This window comes from Stegodyphus dumicola, chromosome 11, assembly GCF_044657685.1.
Source record: "Stegodyphus dumicola isolate Sdum_Otavi_A_Nest chromosome 11, ASM4465768v1".
Taxonomy (NCBI): Eukaryota; Metazoa; Arthropoda; class Arachnida; order Araneae; family Eresidae; genus Stegodyphus; species Stegodyphus dumicola.
Window position 1 is genome coordinate 92,419,350 of NC_140778.1, and position 18,134 is coordinate 92,437,483.

General features: G+C 36.3%; 1 protein-coding gene across 1 annotated transcript in view; it reads left to right on the forward strand.

The window, feature by feature from the left end:
* The window catches only part of LOC118194594 (protein fem-1 homolog C-like), a 64,510-nt gene extending 46,693 nt beyond the window's left edge, over positions 1 to 17,817 (forward strand). Inside the window, exons 3-4 of the mRNA XM_085826998.1 lie at positions 125 to 458; positions 7,636 to 17,817. Of these exons, the coding sequence (XP_085683124.1) occupies positions 125 to 458; positions 7,636 to 8,954 (1,653 nt within the window). The 3' untranslated portion in view covers positions 8,955 to 17,817. The remainder of the gene's footprint in view (positions 1 to 124; positions 459 to 7,635) is intronic.
* Positions 17,818 to 18,134: the final 317 nt, after the last annotated feature.

Here is an 18,134-nt window from a genome sequence, read left to right on the forward strand (position 1 = left end):
GCTGCATTATTAAACATTCTGTGAAAAGTATAAAACATCATATAAATGAAAAATAAAATTTACTTTGTTAAAAAATTGTGTAAAAATTACATTACCCGGTTTCATATTTAAATTTTTTATATAGGTTGGTTCTGTAGCATTTGATGGAGAAACGATTGAAGGTGCTCCACCGCTGTGGTGTGCGGCTGCTGCTGGACATTTAAATATAGTCAAAACTCTCCTTCTTTTTAAAGCTTCAGTCAATAGTACTACGAAAACTAATTCCACTCCTCTACGAGCTGCTTGCTTTGATGGGCATTTTCAAATTGCAAAATACCTTATAGAACATGGTGCTGACATTGAAATTGCTAACAAACATGGACATACCTGTCTGATGATTGCTTGTTACAAAGGTCATTTTGAAATTGCAAAATATTTACTGGAATGTGGAGCAAACTTAAACAGAAAAAGTTTAAAAGGTCTGTCTCTTTTATTTTCATTTCTGTTTGAATTTAGGAATCAATTCTAATGTTCTTTCATATATATATATATGTACCTAAATAAATAATAATAATAAAAAATAAATAAATAAATAAATAAATAAATAAATAAAAATAAATAATAAAATAAAAAAAAAAGCTTTTTAAGTTTTCAAAACTTAATTGTTATTTATTTTTTTTTTAAACTTTCATGAATTTATAGAAAAAATATGGAAACTTTTAAAATTTTGCTACTATACTAGTGATAATACATATTTTAATGCATATTTGAATCTTTTAAATGTCTATTTTTAACTGTTTCTGATACTGATGATCCTCATGATCTCACATTAATTTTCCTTAAAATGTTATCAACAACTGTCTCATTTTATTTACTAAACAGCACTAGACAGAAACATCAGTACATCATTACTACATCACCAGTACAGTTATCACTACAGTGATTCTTCTCTTGTATTAATAGCATCTTAACCATCATAAGTGGCATCAGTGTTTACCAGTCATATTTCTCCTTCTCTATGGCTGTGGTTACCATTTTATAGGATAACCACACAGTGTTTGTTGCCTTCTATTCCTTCTATAGTAGTGCTGCTCAATCCATGGGTAACATGTCGCAAGACTTAACATGAATTTCTAAAATCAAGGATAATAACAAATATTGTGTAAAATACAATATTCATGTAATATAAATAGTAATCATTTAGCCAATTACTAATGATAATTAGTAAGCCATTACTAAAATTAAACAAAATAATAAAAAATATTCTGTACTCTATAACACATTATATGAATAATATTGTTACATAGATGAAGGGATCCTGCAAATGAACAGGCAAGTACTCAAGTCTAAACTCAAGACTTTTTATTAACTTGAACTGAATGAAGAGATACTTATATACAGCTGGTGAACATACCGGAACGTTCCAAATTGGAAATGTTCTGGAAGAATAAGAAGGAAATTTACATGAATAAGATAACATTAACAAGAGGGAAATTTACATAAAAACCAATTATCAGGCATCTCGCTGTTGATGGGTTTCGAAACCAGGACCTTCAGGTTTCGAGTCCTGCGTCTTCTCCACTAAGCTATGAGGAGCTCGGTCCAAAAGAGCAATTTTTGCTATATTTCCTCCTTCTTAGGAAGAAGCAATGTGATCTGGTTTGGCTTCTTGTAAAAGGTCTCCTGGAAATATTGGGCTTTCTTTCATCGTCTAGTTGTATTTTTGGATCAAGATAGGGCTTCAGTCTCAATATGTGAACGATATCTTTTGAATTCCGTCATTTCTTATTTTGTTCCATACTTTCTACTTAGTACGTTACGTCAGAGAGCTGTCGTGTTATTCGATACGGTCCAAAGTAACGTCTTAGGAGCTTCTCGGATAACCCAACGATTTGTCGTGGAGTGACGACCCAGACAAAGTCTCCGATGTTGTAGCCGACAGGTCAATGCCTCTTGTCGTATCGGCGCTTGTCTGTGGTTTGTGTTTTAAGAATGTGGAGTTTTGCAAGCTGTCTAGCTTCTTGCTCTTAATGATCAGATGTTGCGCATGACTATCTTCAGAATCTTCGATACTGTATGGGAAAATTACGTCAAGAGGAGTCTGGATATCTCTGCCATAAATGAGAAAGAATGGACTGAATCCCGTTGTGTCTTGTTTGGCTGAATTATACGCATAGGTTACAAATGGTAGAATAGTATACCAATTTTTCTGTTCAACGTCTATGTACATGGATAACATGTCTGCTAGTGTCTTATTGAATCTTTTAGTTAAGCCATTGGTCTGAGGGTGGTAAGCAGTCATCAGAAGATGAGACGTCTTGCATAAATAAATTACTTCTTTAACAACTTTGGATAGGAAGTTGTGCCCTCGGTCACTTATCATTTCTTTGGGGGCACCATGCTTCAGTACAATTTCTTCAACTATAAACTTGGCAATTTCGGCGCCCTCAGCTGTAGGTATTTATTGCCTTGTGACTAAATCTAGTAAGGTAATCTGTGCTAACTATAATCCACGAGTTCCCATTTCGAGTAACAGGAAAGCGTCCAAGTAGATCTATTCCAATTTTGGTAAACGGTGTATCGGGGTTTTATCGGATGAAGCTGTCCTGGTGGACATTGTGGCGGCGATTTCTGTCTTCGGCAGTGTGATACATACCGCCGTGTGCTTCCATATAGCTCTGGCCAACGCTATTTCCTCCTTATTTGGTCATACGTTTTGGAAAATTCGAAATGGCCAGTGGTTGGAGCATCATGAAGACTTCTTAGAACCTCGCTATGAAGTTGCTTTGGTACCACCAAGAGCCATTGCTGTCCCATAGGATCATAGCTTCTTTTGTACAGTATACCATTTCTTATTTGATAATTTTGATATGCGTCACCTCTCTTGAGAGTTTTAATGATGGATTTTAATCATTGGTCCTTCTGCTGCTCTTTTCTGTAATCTACGATCGCTGCAAAAAAAGGGTTGTCTTCATTGTTCTCAATTATTGGTTCTATAAAAGGCTTCCTTGATAGTGAATCTGCATCAGAGTGTTTGCGACCACTCTTGTAGACGATATTTATGTCGTATTCCTGCAACCTGAGAACCCACCATGCAAGTCTTCCGGACGGATCCTTAATATTGGCTAGCCAACATAAAGAGTGGTGATCTGTGACTACCATGAAGGGTGTCTGTGACTTTCCATAGAGGTATGGCCTAAATTTACTAATTGCCCAGATGACGGCAAGACATTCTTTTTTGGTGGTGAAATAGTTCCTTTCAGCTGCAGCAAGGGACCTGGATGCATAGGCTATTGGTCTTTCTTTGTCATCCTGGATCTGAACCAATATTGCACCGATGCCATAGCTGCTAGCGTCAGAATGTATTCTGCTTTCTGCGGCTGGGCTGAAATGTCCCAAAACAGCGCCACTGGTCAGCAGTCTTTTGAGCACTGCAAAAGATTCAATCTATAACACGTTCCAAGAAAATTGTGCATCTTTCTTCAACAAGTCATGCAGGGGCTTTGCGATATCTGCGAAATTTTTGATAAATCGTCGGTAGTAAGAGCACAAGCCCAGAAAACTTCGGACATCAGCGATGTTTTTCGGAACAGGGAACTTTGCTACAGCCTCTACCTTTTGTGGATCAGGATGTATTCCATATTGCTCGACTAAGTGTCCCAGTATAGTCAGCTTTTTTTTACCGAATGAACATTTCTTGGAATTTAGCGTCAGTCCTACTCTTTGGATACATTTCAGTATTTTCCTCAAACGCTTTTGATGTTCTTCGAAATTAGGTGCATACCGATTATGTCGTCGAGGTAGCAAAGACAAATATTCCATTTGAGATCTCTTAGTATCGTGTCCATCATCCATTCAAATGTGGCTGGAGCATTGCATAATCCGAACGGCATGACTTTAAATTCATAGAGACCATCTGGAGTTATAAAAGCTCTCTTTTCTCTGTCTTTATCATCAACCTCTATTTGCCAGTAGCCTGACTTCAGATCCATCATAAGAGAAAATTTGTGCACCAGCCAGGCAGTCCAAAGCATCATTGATGTGAGGTAATGGATAGACTTTCTTTTTAGTTACCTTGTTCAATTTTCTGTAATCGACACAAAAACGCCATTCACCGTTTTTCTTCTTCACAAGCACAACTGGAGATTGACCATGGACTGTCTGATGGTTGTATCACATCTTCTTTTAGCATTCGTTGCATTTTGTCTGCAATCACAGGCCTCTCAGTGGCTGACACATAGTATGGCCTTTGTTTGATTCGTGCACTGTCACCTGTATCAATCTTGTGCTTCACCGCATTGCATCAGGATTTTTTCGCAGTACTGTTAAAGTAAAAAATGTCACTAAACTTATCAGCTCATCTTTCTCATCATTGGTCAAATCAGTATCGAAATTTTTTTTTAAAGTTTTCTTGAGATAACATTTTCCTGGACCTACGTCTCTTGGAATCTTCTGGAGTCTGACCACTTAGGGAGCAAATAGCGTCATTTTTTATGGTCGTTAAACAGACTACATTCATTTCTTTCGGTATCAGTTGGCTTCGTCGAGAACAATTAGTTACCCATAATTTACCACAACCATCCTCTATAGTGACAATTGAAGTTGGTATTGATAGTTCTTTTTCGCACATCAGAAACCTATTTCCAACAATGCTTACCGTAGTTCTGAATCTCTCCATCTGCTTAGCGTAGTTCTGAATTCAGGGCACATATTCGCTTTGCGGTGTTTGCTTCGATTACATAATTGGTTGCTGCAAACAAGGAAGGCTCTGACTTATTTAAATATTCATTGCCTGGAAGGATTTCTTCAAGTGTTAGTTCTTGATTTCCACAATCGATAATGGCATCGGAGGCATGGAAAAAGTTCGATCCAAGTATCATTTGAAGACTACATTCAGGAAACACAAGGAATTCAAACGGCTTCTTAGTCCCATTCAAATCAACTTTTAATACCAGCGTCCCAAGGCGGCTACAGGTTTACCACAGGCAGTTTTCAATACAGGTCCATTCTCAAACATAGGAGCATTTAGCTGCCGACGTAACTTTTCGGATATGACAGAATAATCGGCAGCCGGATCAACAAGGGCTTTCACACACTGTCCGTTCACGGTGATAAAAGTGTTATTCTTTTTCAACTTGGCTGTGGTGTACGTCGGAGGATTTTCTTCAACTGCGGCCTCACCTCCTGTACAGGTTGCCTTGAGCTAGTTTTCCTCATTGATTCGGGGTGGGGAACAGCGTACTGGTGACTGTGATTGTCAGCGGTTGAGAGAGCGTCACGGATAAGGTGAACTGCTCCTTATTCGAGAAGAACTGGGTTGTGCGTATTCGCCGTCGAAGCCGTATGTAGATTCAGTATCCCTGTCCTGTCGAGGGTTGGACATCTTTGCGGCTCTTGCATTTTCAAATATATAGCGTCTCTCCCTACAGTACCTCAGAACATGTCCAGGGCGTCTGCAATGAAAACAGAGAGGCACTTTATCGTCAGTCCTCCACAGATCTGTTCTACGTTGTGGAGCAGTTCACTGGCTGGCTTACCGTCTTGTCTCCGACTTAACTGGAAGTGAACGTTGGGTAGTGTTTTTTCTTCTCCCTGCTCCTGTGAGTGTTGCCAGCTCCTCTATAACCTCTTCCCGGACTACAGATGCTATGTCATTTGGTACTACAGGTTCTATTTCCGTGTAGCCCGGAACTTGTGGCAGGATCTTCTAAATCTCTTCCCTGATGATGGTGCGCACTATAGACCTTAGTTCATCGGCGTCCACATCGGCCAACACCGCAGAGACATTAGGCAGCCTCTGGAATCGTGATCGGGTGATCGAAGACTTTCTATGTGTCAGCAGCGTTTCATGAAGGCATTGACGCTGCCATAGTCCTCGGACGACAGGACCTGGTACAAGTCTTCAGCTATACCTGTCATGAGATGGGCCACTTTCTCATCTTCAGACATGGATGGGTTGACTTTTAGGCAGAGAGCGAGAACATCTTGAATTTAAGCTTCAGACATCATCGATTTGCTGGGCACGTGTGAGTAGTACTCGTTCATCTTGGCGCTTTACATCAGCTGTTCGGGAAAAGGTGTTCTTAAGAGCAGTCCTGAAAACTGTCCAACTGGTAAATATGTCTTCATTATTATCGAACCACTGTCTAGCGGTTCCGCCAAGGTAAAAAATGACGTTCGCCAGACACATTTGATCATTCTCATTCCAGTGGTTATAGTTGGCGATTCGATCAAAGTCCTTGAGCCATCTGTTAGTAACTTTTTGGCTGTCCCCGGTGAATATACATGGGCTTCTGGGTAGTTGGTACGTCAGGATCGGTATTGGTGCGATATTAGTCGAAGCAGAACTAGCTGCTGCTTGAGGATTCTGCTCGGTTTCCTCCTCATCAACTATCTTTCTCGATCTTTTACGCGAATCCTGTGAGAGTCCAAACTCAGGAGGAAGTCCTCGAATCTGCAGGTTTTGACGTAACTCTGCCGTAGTAACTGAGAAATACTCGGCGTCTCCACCAAACTGTCGCGTAGATGAGGGGATTCTACAAATGAGGCAAGTACTCAAGACTAAACCCAAGACTTTTTATTAACTCGAACTGAATGAAGAGCTATTTATATACTGTTGGTGAACATGCTGGAACATTCCAAACCTAGAATGTTCTGGAAGAATAAGAAGGAAATTTACATAAAAACCAATTATGAGGCATCTCGTCGTTGATGGGTTTTGAACCCGGGACCTTCGGGTTTTGAGTCCTGCGTCTTTAGCGCTAAGCTATGAGGAGCTTGGTCGAAAATTAATTCTTAATAATTAATACATTTTAACATAATTCATATAAAAAAGGGGGAAGTGAAGAAGCACAGTGTTTGCATAATGCATTGTTTTGGTCTTAGAAAAGATAAGATTCATTTATTTTCATAGCATTAGTACCACATCAGCAGTTTCTATCACTACTCTTGTATTTTGGGGCTATTATTATGATAAATTAGATATTTAAAAAAATTACAAGTTGCAATAACTCGTTATAGATAAGAATAAAATTCAAAACATGAAGAAAGAAAACATAAAATATATGATTACAGAAACAAGGATAAGTGAAATATTCTCATACCACTGATAGGTTGAATTTCTTTCTGATATATTTATGACTTTGAAATTGGGTTATAATTTCATAGCTTGAGATATTTCTCGAGGATAAATATAAGGCTGTACAGTGAACATTTCTGTTCCTTGTTTTAGTTGCATTGGTACAAAACCAGGGCGTTGACCTGTGAAATTGTACTTGGTATGTTTGAGATGTATTTTGTTTATGTTTAGTTTGTTGTTATTATGCTGGTCAGCCATTGTGTTAGATACTGTTAGAAGTCAGTTTAAAACTGATAATAATACAAATAAAAATTCATGTGTACAGTATAAATGACATCATTACAAATCTTCTACTCTAAATTAAGGCAAGGTAAAATGCATTGCTTATCTGTATTAAATTGCATTCTTGATTTATTCTAAATGCATAAAAATGTTTTGCAATTAGAGTAGTACATAAAACAACTGGGAATGTAGGCTGTAGCAACATGAATGTGACTTTTATGAGATAAAAGTGCATTTTATTTAAAATTTATCTTTATAGAGCACATGTTAATGTTTGTAATTTGTTCTTTCTTTAGGTAATACTGCTTTACATGATTGTGCTGAATCTGGTAGCTTGGATATACTTAAAATGCTTTTGCAGCATGGTGCTGTAATTGATGTTGATGCTTCTGGTGTTTCACCTTTATTATCTGCAGCAGTTACTGGTAATCCAGAAATAGTAGAATTCTTTATCGAAGAATTTCAGTGCCCAAAGGAAGATAAAGTGAATGCTGTAGAATTATTAGGGGCCACATATTTGGATAAAAAAAGGGACATGATTATGGCCCTTGAATGTTGGCACCGTGCAATGAAATTGCGATATGAGGATCCTGATTGTCCTCTGGTGAAACCAGAGATAGCCTCTCCAATGACAGCTTATATAGGTTCTAGCGAATTCCGTACATTTGCTCAACTAGAAGAATTGGTTGATGATCCTGACGAGATGCGAATGCAAGCGTTACTTGTAAGAGAAAGAATTCTTGGTCCTCGTCATCCAGATACTACTTATTATGTCAGATACCGAGGTGCTGCTTATGCTGATAATGGTAATTTTGATCGCTGTATACAGTTGTGGATGTATGCATTACGTATACAGCAAGAGGAGCTTGAACCATTGAGTCCAATGACCCAGAGTAGCTTCCTTTCATTTGTAGAGTTGTTTTCATACATGATGTCTGAAGCCTGGACTCGTTCAAGAAGTAATTCAATTATTTCTTTTAATCACATGCTTTATGTATTTCAGCGAGTTCTACATGAAATAGAAGCTGGTTTGAAAATGCCACATGAGAAGAAACAACAAGATGTATTTCATCGTACTCTTATTATTGCAATGCATTTAGTGGGACTTATGTGTCAGCTACAGTCCGAGCTAAATGGAAATGATTTAGAGCTAAAACAAGCTGTTTATAGGTTAGTTCGATTGAATGCTCGTGCTCGTAATGGTTGGACTCCTTTGCATCTTGCTTGTTTCAAAGACTCATCTTTAATTGGAAGGTATCCTGTGTGTACATTTCCTTCACCTCAAGTTGTGGATCTTCTGTTAGAAGTTGGTGCTTGCCCTAATGCTGTAGATTTTAGTCACAATACACCGCTTCATGTAGCAGCAATGAACAAGCCTTGTGCAGAATCAATATTTAAAGCTCTTTTAGAGCATGGAGCTCATCTTGATCTTTGTAATTATGAAAGGAAAACTCCTCTTCAGTTAGTCCAAAGTACTGATACTGCTTCTTCAGACATTTATCCTTTAAGGTACCTAAACTTGCAATGTCTGTGTGCCCAAGTCATTCGAATGCATGAAATACCATACAAAGGACTAATGCATAAAAAATTAGAAGCATTTTTAGATGCCCATTAAAAGGTAATAACCTGAATTTCACATAAACGTTGTGTAATTGAACTTGTAAATGCAAATCTACTGGAGTGTTTTAAATTTCAATCATACTAGCAACGTTGTTTCTTAAAAAGAAACTATTGTTTCTTAGCCTACATGCAAATATACTTGCATGAATGTAAATGTTTCAGTTTAATTTTCAGTTGTATATTTTGTGTCATGTCTGTTCTTTATTGTATGGATGAGATGTTGTCATCTAAAATTAATTTTTTAATTTTTCATTCCTGTATCTCAGGATTGTAGTTTTTATATTTAGGAATATTACTAAATTATTTTAGAATGCATTAATTGATGCTTGATAACAAAAAAAAAAAAAAAAAAAAAAAAAAAAAAAAAAAAAGATTAATTGTCTTGTGGAGGAAAAATTCCAGATTATCAAAGAAGCATTAAAATTAGAGATTCTTGTGCATAAGAGAGTTATCATAACAACACAGTAGTCTGCAACTAGAATTTATTATTGCTTGCATTATCATTTGTTTTAAAATTTATTACTGTTGTTCATCCATCAGCCTCTGTGTTTTATTTCTGTTCATTATTTGAATCATTTGAGAGTATTGTGTAATATTTGTTTGATTGTTTTACAAGGCTAAAAATTTTCTAAAAGCAGAAAATTTTACTTTTGTTTTGATACTCATTCCCTTTTCTTTTATAATTGTATATTTTAATTAAATTTTTTCTTTAATGTTGCATATTTTAAAAATTTCTAATATTAAGTGCCTTTAAAATATTCTGTGCTCTTAAGTTTAAATATATATCCATCAATTAGTTGCTCTAGTTTGGCCTGTTAAAGTAAGTCACGTCACTGAGATTATGTCTGTGATTATAAATGATTTAGCTTGTAGTTTAAAAGAAAATATACGTAGGTTGGGGCAAAAGTCATGGCAACTATTTTTTCCCTTGAAGATACCAGTCCGGTTGGAAAATGTGACATATACAGATGAAAGTACAAGGTCTTAACTACATGTGTGGATAATGAATAGCACTGAAATATCGTAAGACACGAATTTATTATGGTAGTATACAGGGCAATATGTGCAAAAGAATGATAACACAATACAGTACACTCCCGATTATCCGCGGAATTGGGTGGCGCGAGCGCCGCGTATAACAAAAATCGCGGATAATCCGAAAAAAGCTAAAAACGGGTATAGCAAAAGAGAAAACAGTCATTCCAACTTTGAAAATATATATGTACAATAAAACATAAGATAAACAGCAGGAAATGTTTAACTAATGCTTAATATTTTAGTATATCACTCAAAACTAACCTAAAATACATTTTTTAATTATGAAAGGAAAACTCCTCTTCATTAATGAAAACAGAAAAGTGCTTACCAGAGGCATCAAGGATACATAGAAAAATTAAAACATATGTACTATTTTAATACTGTAATGTATTATGTAATTACAAAAGCATAACTGTAAAACTACACCTTTTAGAAGAAATTGGTCATTTGTGTTTGCTTCTTGCTTTGGAAGCATTTTCTCTTGATCCGAGATTCCATTTTTCGTAGCATAAGTTTCTAGGCCAACTCCACATCGTCTTGTTCTTCCAAATAGCTCAGCAGTCCGTCGACTTGTTGCAAAGCAGCTTCCGCATCTGCACAGTGGGCTCTTCTTCGCCTTCACTTCGCTCTCCTTCATTCTCGTTCTCTTCCCTTGCTTTCTTCACAATTTCGTCATCTGTCAAGCGTTCGAAGCCAGGTTCGTTGACGTCACACTCCAGCCACTCGTTAATGTTTTCAGCATCGACGTTCTCACCACCCGGAACTGTTTTCACCACATCATAAAGAGTTGCCGTGGGCGTGTCTACATCTTCATTCTCTTCTTCACAACTCAAAGGGCTTAGGTTGTTGTTGGCTTCAACATTAGGCATGAGTTTTCTCCATGATCTTATGAGGGTTGACAGTTTCACTGAGTCCCATGCAGATGTAATATCGTAGATGCTGTCCAAGATTGTTTAGTGTTTCCAAAACTCTTTCAAATCATAACCTTCTTCTATTTTGGTCATTAGCAGCTTGGTTCAGTATGTTCTCTTCGTTGTTGCAATGACTCCTTGGTCCATGGGTTGGATTAGCGCAGTAACGTTTGGGGGGAGAAACTTTGCAAAAATGTGTCCATTAGAAGACTTGTTGCTGGGTGAGAAGGTGCGTTGTCAATCAATAGCACAGCTTTTTCAGGCAGGTTTTCGATTTAAGACGTTTATGCACTTGAAGAACATAGATTTTTTCGAACCATCTTGAAAAATGTTTCGGTTCACCCATCTTTTTTTTTTTTTTTTTTTAAGTAATAAACGGGTAAATTTTCTATCCTTGTACCTCTGAAAGATCTCGGGTTTTTTTTTTTTTTTTTAAACTTTCCAATGACCACAAATCTAAGTTTATGTCCACCGGTAGCATTACTGCAAGACATGATAGTGATCCTTTCCTTGCTGCTTTTATGACCCGCCGCTTTACTTTTACTTTCAGATGCTAAAGTGTGAGTGGGAAGACATTTTCACGTCCCAATTCAATTCCCGATTCGTCAGCATTGTAAATTTGTTCAAAAGATAGCTCTTCTTTTAAAACAAATTCTTCAAATTCATGATGGAAATCGTCGGCTGCTTGTTGGTCACCACTAAGTTTCTCCCCACGAAGTCCAATTTCTCGAATTCCATGTCGCTGCTTAAAACGAACCAACCAGCCAGAAGACGCATCAAAATTTCCTTTCAGGCCTAACAACTCAAAAAAGGTTTTTGCCTTAGCCGCAATGATAGGACCATTTACAGGAGTACCCTCTTTTTGAACTTGAGCTAACCACACTGTCAATGCCGTATCTAGCTCATCAAAGGTAGAACCCTTCATAGTTTTTCGCGTTTTCATTGCGGAAGCACTGTCCAACATTGATGCAAAGTTTACCAGTCTGTCTTTTTGCTTTAGAATGTCACGCACTGTTCTTTCGGCGATTCCGTAATCCAGTTCCATCTGCTGCCTTGTAGCGCCATTTGCTACTTTGGAAATTAATTCTAGTTTTTGCGCAATCGTCAACATAACCTTCTTTCGTTTTCCTGACATTTTAAATCGGTAACGAAAAACACAAAACTAATCAAGCACTGAACATAATAAAAGATAAGAAATTAACTCCGACCGGTTCGCTAACACTATCCGGCTTAATCTAACAATGGCGAGTGGGAGGAAGTGGACGTATCAGTAAGATTAAGACGAGAGAGGGCCGTGGAGCAGGCACTGCAAGGGTAAGTAAGAAATCACTTACTCATCAGAGAGGAAGGTTCTGAGAAGGCCTGGGATATTTTGCCATAAATAAGCACGATGTTTAGCAAATTTAACGTTTCACTCAGTTTTGTGAACTTTTCTTTGCTTTACGCTTGTAAAAAAAAAAAACTTTGTGCGGCAGGCGCGGATAATCCGCTCGCGCATAATCCGCAGTCTACTGTACACATTAAGTTGACATGACAAACCTGGTCCTTAAAGACCCTCAATGTAGTCCCCTGCTACTGTCACCATACTCTGCCAACGATGTGGGAGACACTGAATGCCGTCAGCCTCAGCATTTGCCACACCATATGTGATTCGGGTCATTTGTTGGCGCACAGCATTAACAATGTCCTCTCGTGTTGCAAACTGCCTATTACGTATTGGTTCCTTAATCTTGGGAATGAGATCAAAGTCACAAGGCGATTCTTCCCATCTGCAACGTCGGAGTAGCTGCCGTACACACTCTGCTTTATGTGGTCTTGCACTGTCGTGCAGAATTATTGCACTGTCCACGAGATCCGGATGTTTATCTCGAACGCCACGTCGTACCTGTCGCACCAGGTAGTCCCTGTAGTACTGTCCGGTTACTGTTCTGCTATGAGGAACAAAGTGGCAAACAATGACACCCGACATCATACGCAACGATCACCATCATTTTGACTGGAGAAGGATTCTGACGGACCTGCTGCCTTGGTGATCCAACATAATGCCACTCCGCGGACTGACGTTTCAGTTCTGCTTCGTATGCCTTGGCCCAAAATTTACCGATGATGATTATTTGTGACAAGAATTGATCGCCGTCCTGTTGCCAGTGTGCAAAGTGGTCAGAGTATATTGCATAGCGCACCCTCCTTTGAACTTCCGTTGGTGCATGCAATACGTTCAGTTGTAGCTCATGATGCAATATCCTGTGGACGGTGCGTTCCTCGATGCCGCTTACCCTCTCTAATTCCAGTAACGTCCATCGTCTGTCTTCATCCATGCGGTGCTCGATGACGGCACGTGCCATGTCGGTCCGCACACTCACCGGTCGTCCCGAATGTTGCTCATCACTGGTTGACACACATCCTTGCTGAAACTTTCCTACCCACCGTGCTACTGTATGCTACAGTAGGGCATTATTCCCAAGGGCTTCTACTAATTCACTGTGACATTCCATCGCATTTCTTCCTTGGAGAATGGCTATTTGGATGTAAGCGCGCTGCTCAACACGGGTTACTTCTATCTCGCACGACATTTACCAACTGACTGATTTCAGAGCCCTTGCTATCACAGAGGGCTCTGAAATCAGTCAGTTGGTGAGCTCACAGAGCCATCTGTTGTTCTGCATACACACTATGCCTGCAGAACTTCCTCACGACACATATACAATTTGTGATCCATTCACATATCTACAAGAGAAAAATAGTTGCCATGACTTTTGCCCCAACCCTCGTATTTTATCCTAATTCATAAAAGAGTCTTTCGTAAGTAATTGGTCTATAGTATGTATTTGTGTATAATATGCAAGATGTGCCGTTCATCTCTATTGTCTGTTTTCTTGATTATGTAGCATACATATGGGAGATTTAACTTGAAATATACTTTTTATCTTGAACTCAAAGCTTTAATCCAAAGAGAAAAAGTGATGGGCTTTTTCCCTCCCTAACTTTAATTGCTGATCTTCACTGATGTTCTTTTGCTGGTTTTTCAATATGTAATTATTCTTCTTTCATGAAATATATTGAAACTAATGGAAACACTTGATGATTCATTTTCATAGATTAAAAATCAGTCAAACCCCAGTTATTGAGATTTTGAGTAAAATTCAAGTCAATTTATTATTCTGAATAAATTTTAAATGCCACAATGGCGGATATCTTCAGAAGTTAACAGGAAATGGGAAATATTTAAATTATGTTTGGAAAGTTTAGTAGCATATTATTGTAAAAAAACTGTGGATGTGTAAAAAGTGAATGTCATTAAATAAGGGCATGTTAGAAGAGTAAGAGAAAAGATTTGCAAATTCTGCCATCAGTTGTAGGAAATATTTAGTAACCAGGTAGATATTTAATCTGCCTTACAACGGGCAAGATCTAGTTCTCTTCTTTTGACAATCAAAATTCTCTAGCTTTTCCACTTGTTTATATAAGTCTCTCTCCCTCTCCTTTTTTTAAGTTATTGAACTAGATGCTTTCTGTAGAGTGTTTAAAAAGTCATTGTGTACTAAAGTTTTCTCTTCGCTTATTGCATTGGTTCTTGTAGAAAGTATGTCTGAACATACTTTTGCAGCACTTCTCAGGGTATATGTTAATATTGTTTGCAGCCTGTAACTCTGGAATGGTGTGCAGATTTTCTGTGTAATGTGTGAAGGAAATTTAAAAAGGAACTAAATTTTTTTTCCCAATAAAAATATGTGGAAATTTTATTGAAAGTACTGCATTTTTCAACATAATGCCCATTGTGTTCAGAATATGCATACCATTTCTCCATTAATGCTTATAGAGAACTTCATGCCAATAAATCCATTTGCAAAATCCTGCTGTAGCAATTGCAAATGTCCTTGACACTGCTTCTTCATCCTGTCATGAATTTTGTTTGGATTTTCACTCTCAGTTCTCAAGAATTAGATAATTGCTTACTCTTTCTCTTCTTGGTTATTGTTTTCTGAAGTTGTATTTATTATCATTGTTTGCTATGACACCTGTAGTAGGAAGGTGGAACATATCTGCAATACAGTATAGTTTTGTATGATTTTGATTTTTAATTGACCTATCAAGGCTACCTTTAAACTGTCCTGAGTACTTGCCACTATATTTGACCATGTAATTTTGAAGAAATTCCTTAAATTCAGCTTAAATTATAGTCTTAATACAATAGCTACATTCAAGGAACAGTAAATGTTCAGGTACTCAACACTTCCATTAATGAGCTGAAATAGTCATTTTGTTCTTATATATTATTACTATTATTTATATGAGAGCTCAAAGTTTTATAATTGTATGTAAACTGATCTTCATTACGTTTGTTCTTTAATAACAGTTATTGAAATTTTCTTGTAATTAATATTGATTTATGTGTTAGCATCTTCTGACTAATAATTTTTTTTTTATTGTTTTTCATTGTTTTTTTCATCATTCACTAATAAATTTAATAAATTTTTTTTTCATTATTCTTTCTCTCCTTAAAAGTCCTATTAAAAAAAAGCACAAACTCTTTTTTTTTTTTTTTTTCTTTTTTGTATGCTTAATGTTATAAGCTTAGATTTCTGAATTTCACCTGTTTTGTCTTTTTCTCAGAATATAAATTAGAATCATTGCATTATATTTTCAAAGTTTTCTTGAAACCTAAATTAAAAATCAAACCATTAATCATTTTGATTTTTAATATGGAAATTTTATGTATCTTTAAAAATCTTTTTTGTGTTCAGTAAAATTTTGTGTGTATGTTTTTTTAAATTATTAAATCTATTTAAATTAATATAGGCAGCCCTCGAGGTTTTGCTGTAATCAAATAAATCAAACCGTTTAAATTAGTTCAGATGATGTTTTGTTTCAGATTACTTTATTTTAAAAACTGATCAATACATTGGATCTACCGCAAATAACTTATTCTGTAATTTTTTTTTAAAGTTTTTATTTCTTAAAATGATTCAAATGTGTTTTGTGTATTTTTTAAATACTACAGATACAACTGAAGTTGGTAATAATGAGATAGATTGTGGCTGTAAAGGTAGCAGCTACAATATATGAAAGCCATAATGTTTTTAGCTTGCATTTTCTTTGGCATTTAATGTATTTTAAGTTTTTAATGCTTATAAAAACCAAATGCTAGAAATTTTCAGTGTTCTGGGTGTTATGTAAGATTGAGTATATGTATATATTTTTCTTTCCCTCTGCTTCTCTTCATTTTTCCTTTGTTACCTGAAAACTAAGAAAGAAGTATTTGAGTTACTTTGTTGGTATCAATTTTATAGAAGGCATTTTTTAAAGTAATGCTAAAATGTATTTAGGTTATATCACAGAATTTAAAACAGCATACCATATTTATTTGGAGCTATTAGTTTTATTGAGAAACAGATGATGTTAAGTATATGTAATTTTTTTAAAAATTCTTAGTTATTGCTTCTAATTAATAATGTGGTTTTTGTATTGAATTTATAATTATAAGAAGGGCAAATTTAGAATTTAGAGTTTTTAATTAGTTTTCTTTGTGCTCCCCCCCCAGAAATTATTAATCTGCAGTGAAATGCGAAATTTGTAGTTTAAACCCTCATAAATTCTCTCTTAAATTTTGCATTTTTATATAAAATGAATAATTTATAATGATGAGAGCATTTCTTTAACTTAAAAATACCAAAATAATTAACATGAAGTATGTGTTTGTGTATGTATAGACAGATTTTGCTGTTTTAAAAAGAAATATTTTAATACATTCCTAAGTAATTATTTAGCATCTGCTAAGTTGCATAACATGTGATGTATTAAAATATTCAAATTATTGCTATTTTGTTTTCAGATGAATTTTTTTAGGCTGTTTTATTTAGACCTGCTAAAGCACTTCATGCAGATTATTCAGTTTTTTTTTTTTTATATATATATATATATAAACATTTTCAGCAAGTTTCTTTTTCAAGTCATTAGTATGCAGAGACATTTTTTGTTTCCATCTAATGTGAAAAATTCGTATACAGTGGTACCTCAACATACGAGTTTAATTCGTTTCGTAACCTTGCTCGTATGTCAAATTGCTCGTATCTCAAAGCAATTTTCCCCATTGAAATAAATTGAAATGCCATATTAATCTGTTCCAGCTCTCAAAACACCACCTCAGTTGTTTTTGTTAAGTGTTTTTAAATAAGAAAAATGTATGCAGATTGTTTAAAATACCGTCCAAGGAGGTCTGTTTCTTTCTGCCTTTCAGGATATTGTGGAAATGAGTTAGACAAGTTTTGTTGAACAACTCCGATGCATGACCAGTTGCAACTTTTTTGGGTATTTATCCACGAACTCTACACCTTTCTTCCACGTTCCCAAGATCTCCTTTATATCTCTTGTAGGGATAATCTCCTCCATCTCTGGGTCCTCTTCAAAACTAATTTTTCGTTGAATCACCATATGCTGCTGTGAATGTAGATTGTGTAACTTCTCGGTTGTCAGCTCCTGAGACTGTTCCTCGACGAGTTCGTTCACATCTCTCTCATCCACCTCCAGCTCCATGGATTTTCCCAGAGAAACAATCTCCTCTACCTCTGACACTTCGGGTTCCTATTCTTCAAAGGCCCTTTCAGCTACAGCTTCAGGCCACAGCTTCTTCCATGCGGAGGTTAAGGTCCTCGTTGTAATACCCAGCCAGGCCTGATCAATAATTCTTAGGCATATCACGATGTTAAAGTGGTCCTTCCAGAACTCTCATCTCAAAGCAAAATATCGCTCACTCGGCAGCTCGTATCTCAAAACACTCGTATATTAGGGCACTCGTATATCGAGGTACCATTGTATTTTTTTTTTTTTTTGCAATGCTGATATTCTGATTTGTAAACTCTTTCATGTAATCAGCTAATGTGTAAAGAAATATATTTTCCTTCATGTTTATTTGTTTTGTTTTATTTCACAAAACTTATTCATTTTTTGAAAGTCACTGAGAAACATTTAATTTATTTTTATTTTTGTTTTAATCATGTTTTAAAATATCTAAATGATGAAGAATTCTTTTAATGTTTAGTATTGAAAGCCAAATTGTTCCTCCACCCATATATAATAAATGCATAGCTGCGAACTTTTCCAATTCTGCTGGGAGACTCTTGATAGATCACTGATTCTTCCAGATTTTAACTTCTGTTGAAGGAAAACGTTTCCTGGCAATAAAAGAAATTTATTGAAACAGTGAAACTTAAATAAGCAAATTCCAT